Raw genomic sequence first — 12,103 nt, 5'->3', positions numbered from 1 at the left:
ATCACTACAAATACAATGACCACCACCAATGCTACTAACTATCACTGAATTTTTTAGAACTTTAAACAAGAGCTGTTATATGATGATAGCAGCTCGGTGGAGATATTTATAGTGCCCAAATCAACGAATGTTCTTTAGTTAGAACCCAAAAAAGAATTAATTTTATACATTGGCCCCTAAAAAGTTTGACAATTTTTATAAGGCCTGAAAATTTCACGTTTGGTGCAATCGTATACGTATCTCCCATTATGACACAATGAATTTCCTACTCGACAAATAAAATAATTTTACATTCAAGGTCCTTAGATGATGGTGCTATTGTTGATCTTTCGTACATTCAAGGTCCGCAGCTCCCACCAGTTTTTTCTATCACGTGTGACGTTAAATGTTAGAAGTTGGGTTGACGCTTAATTCTATTTGTTAGAATATACCGAAAATCTCATTCATTGACGAAGAAGAAAAGGAGGACGCTTTTTTTCTTGACATATGATCTCACTTAAGAGATAATTCGCTAGAAAAACGACCACAGATCTAAAGAACAATGAAGAATTCCTTCCTTCAAATTAACTAAAAATTGCATCAATGTTTCCAAACAACCAAAAATTTGCAATGCACTCCAAATGACAAAAATGTCATTTAAAAAAGAAAGAAAAAAAAGTAAAGAGAAAAAGAGACTCGAAGAGGGGATGATCAAGCCACCCTTTTTGGCCATATCTGGAGGTGGTAGAACCATGCACCCGCAAGGTCATTGGATTAGAATATATATGTTTATGTTTATGTTTCACTCATAGGCCATTGGGTTAAGATATTAAAAACTGGGTTAGAAAATTTATGTTTCACTCATAGATGTTTGGTTAAATGAGTTTTATGGTACAAATTGCAACTCATCATATTTATGCGATGCATGCTACATGTCATTCTTTCAACCATCTCTTTTTTGCAAATCTAATGGATCTACCATTAGATTTATGGACTAATATGGATCCCATAAAAATTTAATAGTAAATTCACTTTTTCATTATATAAAGATAGTTGAGAGAATGATTTTTATGATCATTTCTCTATTTATGCCAAGTGTTTTTTCTGGTTCTAGGGGGATATTATTTAAAAATAAAAAAAAAATAAAAAAAAAATAAAAAAAAAATAAAAAAACTAGTCCTTATTTCTCTCACTTAGTTTTTAGAAAATAATATTCACTTAGGACAAGGAAAACACCTAGCATTTTTTTATTTAAAATTAGTGAATATCAAGTTTCATAAAACAATGAGTATAATTTTTTTATATGTCCATAAGTTTATTAATGCTAGAATTCTTTACTTAAAGACCCTAAGTAATATGATGGACATATGCATAAATTTAATTTCAGAGAATGAGAAGGCCAACAACAATTGTTGACTTTTAGAAAAGAAAAAAATGCACAAGTTCATAAGTATTCAATGCTAATGATGCATCATCGCCCACCTCTAAATTATTCCAATTTTTATGCTGCAATAAATTTTCAATTGTCCCAATGGTTGGTAATCACTTGATAATCACCTGTCTATCAACTCTTGTTTTGTACTTGTAGCTACTCGTCTTGAATTTACTGCAATTACATAAGGATTCGGATCCCCTGAAATTTCTAGGGGAATTCTAATTACTGAAATTTCAGATCGAAGCCATTCATTTTTATCCAATAGTCATTATTAAAATTTTATTATTATTTCATTAGTAGTGGGACATGTGGCTGGATAATGGCTCTTGAATAAAAATGAATAGCTTCGATCTAAAATTTCAGAAACTAATTTCCCTAAAAATTCTAAGGAAATTCTAGTTCTTAAGTATGAGATGTAGTTCATAAGGAATTCTAATTCATCATTAGCCTTCAGATCGAGAATGAGAAGGCCAACAACAATTGTTGACTTTTAGAAAAGAAAAAATGCACAAGTTCGTAAGTATTCAATGCTAATGATGCATCATCGCCCACCTCTAAATTATTCCAATTTTTATGCTGCAATACATTTTTAATTGTCCTAATGGTTGGTAATCACTTGATAATCAACTGTCTATCAACTCTTGTTTTGTACTTATACCTACTCGTCTTGAATCTACAGCAACTACATAAGGATTTGGATCCCCTGAAATTCTTAGAAAAATTTTAATTTCTGAAATTTCAGATTGAAGCCATTCATTTTTATCCAAGAGTCATTATTAAAATTTTATTATTATTTTATTAGTAGTGGGACACGCGGCTAGATAATGGCTCTTGGATAAAAATAAATGACTTCGATTTCAAATTTTAGAAACTAAAATTTCCCTAAGAATTTCAAGAGATCCGGATCCACTACATAAAGTTAAAGTGCATGTTTAGCCATGACATGAATGTTATCAAAACTATGCATTGCAAGAAAATTAAATATGAGTTTCTAACTGTGTTCCTCGAAAGAGGAATTATTATGAAATTTAGTCCATATTTCATTTTAATAAGTAATTGAGTTGAAAATTGAAATATAATAAAAAATAATTATTTTGTTTATATTTTGTCAACACTAAACGGATACTTAATTTAATTATTAGTCTTAATATATTTCTCATTGAATCAAGCTTTTGCCCTTCAATCTTAATATATTTTTCATTTATTCTTTGCCCTTTGGATAAAATTATGGTCCTGTCCTTCCTCTAAGTAATCAACGTTGTGCATTGCAGCATTAAAAAGATTGCAAACTCAATTGCAGGCTATTGTAAATGATAAGTTTTGGATAAGACCAAAGTCGATCTACACAAAAATTCTATTATTGTCCCGAAAAATAAAATGGCTTGGTTGTTGTTTTTCCACTAAGAAGTGGAGCAATAGAGTGAACAAATTAACAAAATTAAATTATTAAAAATAAAGTTGAGGAAAAATTAATGCGAAAGATTTTGTTTTCGCCTTAAGAACTTCTTCGAATCTCCCAATTTTTTTTTTTAGCTCCATCTGGTCAATTTCACTCTAAGAATTGTCCAATTTTATTTGGGTTCTTGTCATTGAGTTTTCACCTGTGACAATTCTATTTGGGTTCCACGCCATGCACTCTTCATTCGTGGTCCAACTAACTTCAAATTTAAAGAAGCTTTGGAGGATTGTCAATTGTTTGATATGGGGTTGCAAGGGCTTAAATTAACGGATTGAGATTCCTTAAAATTCATTTTAAATTTGAGATTCTCAAATTCATAAATCTCTGTCGTCCATCTCATCTAAAAGTCTAAAATAAGTCATATTTCAGAATTTAGTGAGGAAGCTACTAAGTGACAAAAATTTAATAAGGTAGCTTAATTCCTCATTAAATTCTGAAGCATTGCTTATTTTAAATGCTTAGATGAGATAGACGGTTGAAATTTATGAATTTCAAAATTTCAAATTTAAAGAAAATTCTTAGGGATCTCAATCCTAAATTCATATGCTCTTTATATTTCATTCATAGGTGTTTGGTTAAATGAGTTTTATGTTACAAATTGTACTTTATGATATTTAAAATTAGCGACTTTCAAAGTTTCATAAAACAATGAATATAATTCTTTATATGTCCACAAGTTTATTTTTGCCCGAATTCTTTACTTAAGGGACCCTACTATTACCATATAAATTTATTTGTACATGATGGAAAAACTAACTATAATAGTTTACTTTTTCAAAATGTTCATAAGCCAATGTTGGTGATACATCATCGTCAATCTTGAATATTCCAATTTTTGTGGCGCAATAGATTCTCAATTTGTGTTAACGGTTTAGTAAGCACCTGAAGATCAATTGTCCACCAAATTGCTTTTTGAATTATTGTACTTGTGTTTACTCTCCCGTTTCTACAACAACTATATAAAGAGCATTTTTAGGCATGAATATTATAGATGCAGAATTTAGTACTAATTCAATTATAGATGATTTTCGGAATCTAAAACGTCGGATTCTATTTTCATAGGTAATTGCGTTGAAAATTAAAATATATTAAGAAACAATTATTTTGTGTCTTTGCTTTTATTTATATTTTTCTAACACTAAATAAGCACTAATTTTGTATGTTATATTTTAATTTAATCGCAATCTTAATATATTTATCATTCAAGCTTTGATCCTATCCTCCAATCTTAATATGTTTTCATTTATACTTTACCTCGATCTCCGTTAAAAATTTTAGTTCCACCCCTACTCTTAATATCGGTCGAACATGCAATAATGTCGAAGTCGGATAAAATCAAAGACAAGCTCTGGTGAATCTTTTTATTATGAGATATCGATACATGCATGATGTTTCAAAAGAAACATTAAGATAAATTTTTTTTTTAAAAAAAAAAAAAAAAAAAAAAAAGACGACATAGAAGGAACAACATTTGGAGTTGGGAAATTTATTCAGATGCTTGGTATTATTTTATCTGATCATCTGTCATTGTTCTAGTTATAGGCAAGAGGATCAAATCCAAATGCAGACATTCCTCCATCAACATAGATTATCTGTCCAGTTATGAAAGAGGCTGAAGGTAGGCAGAGAAATGCTACTAAGGATGATGTCTCGTCCGCCTCCCCAGGTCGTCCAAGAGGTGTCCGTGCATTTGTAACTTTCAAGCTTTTGGTTTCGGTTGCCTATAATAGTAATAGGAAGTAAGCGGAAGGATTTTAAAGCAAAAAAAAAAAAGAAATACAAACAGACTGCATCGATAGAGCCAATACAATGAATATTTAATTGAAATTAGAGATCAATTGATGGAGACCAGGTTTGAAACCTTGGGCTCTAATACTATCTTAAAGCACCATTAATTTATCCCAAAAAATTAAGCTTATAAAAAAATGATAAATTTAATCATTTCATTAATATTTTAAGAGATAAGATAAAGGCATTTACCTTCTCAAATAAAGGAGTTTTTATCGCTCCTGGTGCAACGCAATTAGTTCTGATATTGTCGTTTGCCCACTCACATGCCAAACATCTAGTAAGTTGGTTTATTGCTCCTACATAAAACATGAAAATTCACACACATAGTTAGCAAATTGACAATCCAGAACCTGTCAATAATGAAAATAAAATTGCATAATATATATATTACCTTTAGTTGCTCCATAAAGGGATGCACCTCTTATTGCCAACAATCCACCAATGGAAGAAATAAGTACAATACTTCCTGCTCCCGATGCTTTTAGAAGAGGATGTGCAAGTTGGCTCAGGTGGTAAGCAGAGTCAAAGTTAGTAGTCATGAGGAATGAAAAATCTTCCGCTGTCATCTCTAGGGTTGTTTTAGGAATTTGGGTTCCCACATTATTTATCTAAAACCAATCAATAGGACAGAACCGCCCCACAAAAGTTAAGCAATTGTTTGAAATAATTAACAATTTAACATAAGAACAACACAAATGTCTTAAATTTGATTATTATTTGAATAGAAGCACAGGTTCTTTTTTCTTAATGAGTAAAGGAGACCGTCAAAGACTTACAAGGATATTCAGTTTGCCATTAAATTCATGAGAAACTGTGTTGATAAGCTCCTCTCTTTGGGCTCGAGAAGAAAGGTCAGCGACTGAACCAGTAACTTTGAAGCCCTTCGTCTTCCACTCACTCACACACTTATTAATATCAGCTTCATTTCGAGAACACGTGTGCACTGTCGCCCCAAGCCCTGCCAATTCCTCCACAATAGCATACCTAATTATCACAATACATATATAGAGAATAAAAAAACTTAGCAGAACTTTCTATCACATAGAATAATGCAAGAGAATTCACTAATAAACAGGAAACTATGATGAGCAATGAAGTTTACAACAGTCAAGTCGTGTGATACACCCATATTACATCATCTCACACAATCAAATCTTCCATAATCTGAAAGTAGAAGATAGTAAAAGAGAAAGCAGAGAGAAAGATATATCGAACCCAATTCCTTTGGATCCACCAGTGACAAGAGCTGTGGTTCCCTCAAGAGACCATCTGCCATCTTTGCCACGATTATCTGCCTGAGCCATATCGCTACAATGACCACAACGAATGCTACGTACTAAATATCACTGCTTTGTTTTTTAAAGATTTTTAAAATGGTTATACGATGATAATAGCTCGGTGGAGATACTTATAGTTGAGAAATGGTAGATGTATACTTCAAATTAAGCATACATTCCTTGAAAATAGCTACTAGATCCAAGATTATAGTTTGACGGGGCCATGCATCCCCTATCAAAGGAAGTTGTTAATAATAGAACTCAAACAAACTCTGCTTCTAACTGTCTCTCACATTTCATATATTGGAAACTTCTCCATTAATTTAAATAGAGATATTCTTACATGTGTATTAAATAACAATTAAATAAAACCCCAAAGACTATTCATTTTCTGTAACCATTAGAACGTGAAGTGAAATTGACTTTGGTAACAGTTGAAACGGATAAAGTGTAATAGACCTTGGACTTTTGTGTAGTCTTCTTATCCTTTAATTAGTAATTATGTTATAATAGTTAAACTTGCTGGACATTCGAGGATTAATTTCTTGGTTAAATATACATATGCCCCTAAAAAGTCTCCCCTTTTTTATATTGTCTAAAAATTTTATGTTTCATACAATCGTATCTATTATTTTCTTAGTTAAAACCCTACTAAAAAAAATAAAGGAGAAACTTCACAAAGGACCCGTGAGTCACAATGCATTTAAAAACTGATGGAAGAGGGGTACATTGCATCAAATTGAAAGTTCAGATGGTAAAATTAAGAGTTTAAAATTTGGGGAGTCTTCTTAAAATGCGTTAACGTTGTACTTCAGGGGCCTAAAGTGAAATTTTCCTAAAAATAAATAATTTCCGGGAAAAGTATGTTTTAGGTAAGGCTGACAATTTTTTATACAACTTGCGAACCCGATACAACATTAAAGGATTTGGCTTTGACATAAATGAGTTAGGATTATAAACGGTCTAACATGCATGCTTGACCCGTTTAATAAACAGGTCAATCACGTGTCGTGTAACAATCTATAAATAAAAATAAAATAAAATACATTTGCGCTATTACCCCAAAATGATTTGTTAATTTAGAGCTTTCCTAAAATTCTTTATAAAGCTCAGTTTCACATAAACACTAAGCCATGTAAGACTTAACACTAATAACTATCTTTATAAACCAATCATTCTATGTGAACTATTCATCATATTTTAATGTGGGACCAGAGTGTTACAAACTTCCTTCTTAAACCCCTAATCAGACGTCTCAATTAGGGTCACGTTATGTAGTGCTCAAGTACCACATAGCATTATACTAGAACTACTTTGGACGTTCTTCATGCTTCTCTATTCCAATGCTATTGTAATGCGCTTAAGACGAGACTTTTTGTCTGAGCTTGAAATATAATTTATTCAAATGCAATTAGGACGAACTTGGAAGGAATGGTTCTAAAAAACTTGATTTTTCCCTTTTTACAGTCCCATTTGAACGGGTAAATACAAATTCATAAAAACATTTTGTCTAATTAAATTAAAATTGCATCAAAATATTTTGGGCAACATTTTATGAGTAAGTACTTTATTACCATAACAACCAAATACATGTTGTTAGTTCTTGTGTTAGCTTAATTCAGTTCCAAAATACAGAGGTTACTGTTTACAGACTCAAACACTGATCTAGAATGCTCAGAATCAAATTTTCACCGTTCATAATGTAGATTCATGTGTCATGAACGTCCCTGCAAAATTTCAGCTCAATCAAACCACAAACGTCCATCAATCGGAGTTGTTAATCAAAGCTGGACAGCACCATTGCATGCCCGGTCCGGACAGGCCTTCCCCAAGTCCGGACCGCATTTCCAGAAACTACATTTTTGCTCCGCAAGGCCGTGTCCGGACAGCCCATCAACCTGTCCGGACACCCTGTAAGTTTTAGGCCAAAAAACGTGATTTTAAGTGGGTTAGATCTAGAGTTTTGTCGGGGGTATATATACATCTTTATAAAAGAGAGAGACACGAATTTTCACCCCCAGAGAGTTCGTCGGAGGCTATACTAAGAGAGATCATATGTAGTGAGCGTTAAATTGAATCTCTTAGAGTTTTAGTTATTCTTATGATAAATCTACGGTTAAGAAGTCTATCGGAGTTCCGGTAAAAGGAAATCATATAGAAGAATTGTGCCAGATGTTCTGGAAATGGCTACTGCGGTAAAAGTCAAGTGGGTCGCTTGTCGTGTGCAAGGAAGTGTCAATTACAAAGGTTTTGTAATCCTTCTTGTAATCCTTATTTTTCTTATAGTGGATTGATTTCCTAGGTTTAGCTGCCCTAGAAAGGTTTTACATTTAGAGAGTTCTCTAAATGGTTTCCTCTTCGTAACCAAATATCTGTATTCTTGAATGTTTATTTCATATTTGTATTTGGTTGATTATTGGTTGTTACATCAGATCTTATTCCGCTTAATATTTATGAATCACCTAGACATTTGAATAGGTGTCGTTTGGAGTCGTTCTTGAATGTTTATTTCATATCTGTATTTGGTTGATTATTGGTTATTACGTCAGATCTTATTTCGCTTAATATTTGTGAATCACTTAGGCATTTGAATAGGTGTCATTTGGAGTCGTTTTAGAATTTTCACATGTACAACCCTTTAGGAAATCAGCTGAAACACAAAGATACTACAAACCAGTATCAAATCAACACCAAGCCAGAGCACCTATACACATACAGCACACTTACACGTGTGTCTTAACATTTTCACTACTACAAAACAAGAAGCAGCAACTACACAGAAAACCAACCAGCAGACAAACATCTGCAGAACAAGTTGCAGCAGACCCTAAAAACATTTTATTATATGCTGTTTCTCGATCAGAATTTTGTAGGCAATCCATTCACAGTCATCCCTCCATCAACATAGATTGTCTGTCCGGTTATGTAAGAAGCTCCAGGAAGGCATAAAAATGCTACCAAAGCTGACATCTCATTTGGTTCCCCGAGTCGTCGAAGAGGAGTCTGTAAGTATATAGCTTCCAATTCATTGCTTGTAAGCTGCAATAGGAATAAAAAGTAATATCAGGGATTTATTTGATATTATGAAATTGATGACTACATATATAATTTCTTGTCTCATCTCTTTATTTTATCATTAGCTTATATATATTGCAACAAGCCAAATAGACAAGCTGGCATCATAAAAGAACCTTACATCGTCAATTAAACTAGTTCTTGTCGCCCCAGGTGCAACAGAATTGGTCCTGATATTGTCTTTTGCCCACTCACGTGCCAAACTTCTAGTAAGTTGGTCCATTGCTCCTGCATAAAACAAGACATGAATTCACACATAATTAAAATTAATTTACAATTCATAATTAAGCTACATGTCAATGAAAATAAAATTGCATGAGTAAATTTGTACCTTTAGTGGCTTCATAAACAGATCCACAACCTATTGCCCGCAGTCCAGAAACAGAAGAAAGGAAAACAATACTTCCTGCTCCTGATGCTTTTAGAAGAGGATGTGCAAGTTGGCTCATGTGGTAAGCCGATTCAAAGTTAGTACTCATGACGAATGAGAAATCTTCGGCTGTCATCTCTAAGGTTGGTTTCTTAACGTTGGTTCCCACATTGTTTATCTAAAATCACCCCATACAAAAGCTTAATAAATACGTAATATATATATAACCTTTTTTGATACTTTAACAGCCTGATCTCATATTGAGAAAATGAGAAGAAGTCTACATAGAGTGGATGGTTTATAAAGATAGCCATGGGTGCTAAGTTCTATATTGCCTAGTTACTAGGTGAAACTAAGCTTTATAATGAATTCTAAAGAAGCTCCAAATTGACTAGTCTTTTTAGAGTAATAGCGCAGATGTAATTAGCATTTTTTTCTTGGTCATTACGGTCTTATATTGGGAAGATGAGAAGAAACTCACATAGAGTTGGTGATTTATAAAGATAGTCATGTATGCTAAGTCTCACATTGTCTAGTTGCTAGGTGAAACTAGGCTTTATAATGAATTTTAGGAAAGCTCCAAATTTACTAGTCATTCTGAGGTAATAGCGCAGATGTGACTAGCGCTTTTTCTTTGGTCATTAAAGATACAACATGCAAATCATTCTAATGTATACTTACAAGGATATCCAGCTTGCCTTTAAACTCATGAGAAATTGTGTTCATAAGCTCTTCCCTTTGGGCACGAGAAGAAAGGTCACAAACTGAACCACTGACTCGGAAGCCCTTTGCCTCCCACTCCCGCAAGCATTTATTCACATCAGCTTCTTTTCGAGAGCACGTGTACACAGTCGCCCCAAACCTTGACAATTCCTCCACAACAGCATACCTATGTACAAGCACTCGTCCATTTGTATCAAAACTAGTGAAAATTATAATCTTAAATAATTATTTATTCTAAAAAGTAAGTTGATAAGAAAAAATAAATTTAATTATTTAATTTATATTTTAATACAAAGCAGAAAGAAACTAACCCGATTCCTCTGGTTCCGCCGGTAACAAGGGCTGTCTTTCCCTCAAGTGACCACCTGCCATCTTTGCCACCATTACCTACAAGCTGAGCCATTTCACCACTTAATGAGTATCACTAATTTTTGTAGCTTTTCAAACAGGTTGTATATATGATGATATAATTAGCTCGATTGCATGCAGTTCCTACTGCTCGGTGTAGCTATTTATAGCTTTGCAGGGGGCCATAAAAAAATAAAAATAAATAAACTCTTTTCAATTTCTTGTTTGACATTCAAGGATTAAATCTAGAAAATTCGTACTTTATTTTGACACTTAAAATCCCAGTCAACAAATAGATAATTGTAAGAACATTGTACGTATACAGTATACTATCTGGTTGATTTGTCGTGTCTCAGGTCAATAGGCAGCGCCCACCAGTTGTTTTTTTATATCATGTCGCAGCAATTGATGGAATTGCTGTGACGACTCTTCCTTTCGCACACCTTTTTATCAAGGATCAGATCCCGACAATGCATGGAAAATTGCCCATAAAAAATGCCTGAAATCCTAGCCATTGAATTTCATCCGATAATGGCCTCTAGTTTGCTACATACCCTTTTAATTAAAAAAATATTAAAATATTATTTAAATTTTAAAAAGAAAATATAAAATAAAATAATAAAATTACAAAAAATTATAAAAAAAGTATGGGGTGGCCGGCCACCCCATCTGAGACTTGGGGGAGGCCGAAGCCACCCCCAAGTGCCGGTTGGGGGTGGCTCATGGCCATAGGGGGTGGCCGAACCACCCCCTAGGCCAAACCCCTTTTTTTTTCTTTTTTTTTTTTGGTTTGGGGGTGGCTTCGGCCACCCCCATGGCCCTAGGGGGTGGCCGAACCACCCCCTAGGGCCATGGGAGTGGCTCCGGCCACCCCCAACCGGCACTTGGGGGAGGCTTCGGCCTCCCCCAAGTCTCAATACTTTTTTTTTATAATTTTTGATTTTTTTTATTATTTTGTTTTATATTTTTTAAAAAAACTTAAATATTATTTTAATATTTTTTAATTAAATTGACATGTTGCAGTATATAAACTATTAGATGAAATTCAATGACTAGGATTTCAGGCATTTTTTATGAGCAATTTTCCATGCATTGCTGGGGATCCCAATCCCGAACAGGCAGCTCCCACCTTTTTATCAATAGGCAGCTCCCACCAGTTTTTTTTTATATAATGTCGCAGCAATTGATGGAATTGTTGTGAGGACTCTTCCTTTGGCACACCTTTTTATCACGCACGTATATGATGACGTATGATTTTAGAAAATTAGAAAGCAAAAGAAGAATTTGGTTACATCCGGTACGTTGATCTTTCGTACAACAGCTATGTAATTTTTCTATCACACGTGGCAGTAATCGATAGAAGTTTGAGAGTTGAGAGTCAAATATTCTAGAAAGAAAAGGTTGACTCTTCTAGAAAGAAGTTTAGAGTTTTTGAAAAAGGTCAGTTTGGTTAGACAGCCGCCCTTTGTTGAACAGTTATGCCCTCCAGGCAAAACTATTGGCAGATATAAGCCGCAATATTTGTAGAAGTACTTCAGAAAACTAAAGAAAATTGGAAGTCATATATTTGGAGCCAATTTGGAATGGTGGAAAGTCTTTTTCCTTGAAAATTTGTCTCTCTCTGATCAAATTCAATGATGATGAGA

The 12,103-nt window shown here is 33.6% G+C and overlaps 2 protein-coding genes across 2 annotated transcripts; both read right to left on the bottom strand.

The window, feature by feature from the left end:
• Positions 1-4,405: 4,405 nt before the first annotated feature.
• On the bottom strand, positions 4,406-5,968 carry LOC148584254 (tropinone reductase homolog At5g06060-like). The gene is made up of 5 exons (XM_088518820.1): positions 5,880-5,968; positions 5,441-5,648; positions 5,056-5,272; positions 4,854-4,960; positions 4,406-4,594 (listed from the first exon to the last, which is right to left on the bottom strand). Exons 1-5 carry the CDS (start codon positions 5,966-5,968, stop codon positions 4,406-4,408), a joined length of 810 nt encoding a protein of 269 aa, XP_088374946.1.
• Positions 5,969-8,593: 2,625 nt separating this feature from the next.
• On the bottom strand, positions 8,594-10,578 carry LOC132163230 (tropinone reductase homolog At5g06060). Its single transcript, XM_059573438.2, has 5 exons — positions 10,421-10,578; positions 10,068-10,275; positions 9,348-9,564; positions 9,138-9,244; positions 8,594-8,980 (listed from the first exon to the last, which is right to left on the bottom strand). The coding sequence occupies exons 1-5, from the start codon at positions 10,510-10,512 to the stop codon at positions 8,801-8,803; spliced, it is 804 nt and encodes a 267-aa protein (XP_059429421.2). The 5' UTR covers positions 10,513-10,578; the 3' UTR covers positions 8,594-8,800.
• Between the last annotated feature and the right edge of the window lie 1,525 nt (positions 10,579-12,103).

The sequence above is a fragment of the Corylus avellana genome, chromosome 8 (assembly GCF_965113065.1).
Source record: "Corylus avellana chromosome 8, dhCorAvel1.hap1.2, whole genome shotgun sequence".
In the NCBI taxonomy this organism is placed as follows: Eukaryota; Viridiplantae; Streptophyta; class Magnoliopsida; order Fagales; family Betulaceae; genus Corylus; species Corylus avellana.
Note: the sequence above shows the minus strand (reverse complement) of the source record. Positions and strands in the feature narration are given on the sequence as shown.

Bases quoted from the DNA above. Each gene is read 5' to 3' on its own strand.
- LOC148584254 (XM_088518820.1), bottom strand. From the start codon at position 5,968: ATGGCTCAGGCAGATAATCGTGGCAAAGATGGCAGATGGTCTCTTGAG. The intron at 5,649-5,879 runs GTTCGATATATC...TGTGATAATTAG, and splicing joins GGTGGATCCAAAGGAATTGG to GTATGCTATTGTGGAGGAAT. The intron at 4,595-4,853 runs GTAAATGCCTTT...TTACTATTATAG, and splicing joins AAACTCCTTTATTTGAGAAG to GCAACCGAAACCAAAAGCTT.
- LOC132163230 (XM_059573438.2), bottom strand. From the start codon at position 10,512: ATGGCTCAGCTTGTAGGTAATGGTGGCAAAGATGGCAGGTGGTCACTT. The intron at 10,276-10,420 runs GTTAGTTTCTTT...GCTTGTACATAG, and splicing joins GGCGGAACCAGAGGAATCGG to GTATGCTGTTGTGGAGGAAT. The intron at 9,245-9,347 runs GTACAAATTTAC...TGTTTTATGCAG, and splicing joins TGTTTATGAAGCCACTAAAG to GAGCAATGGACCAACTTACT.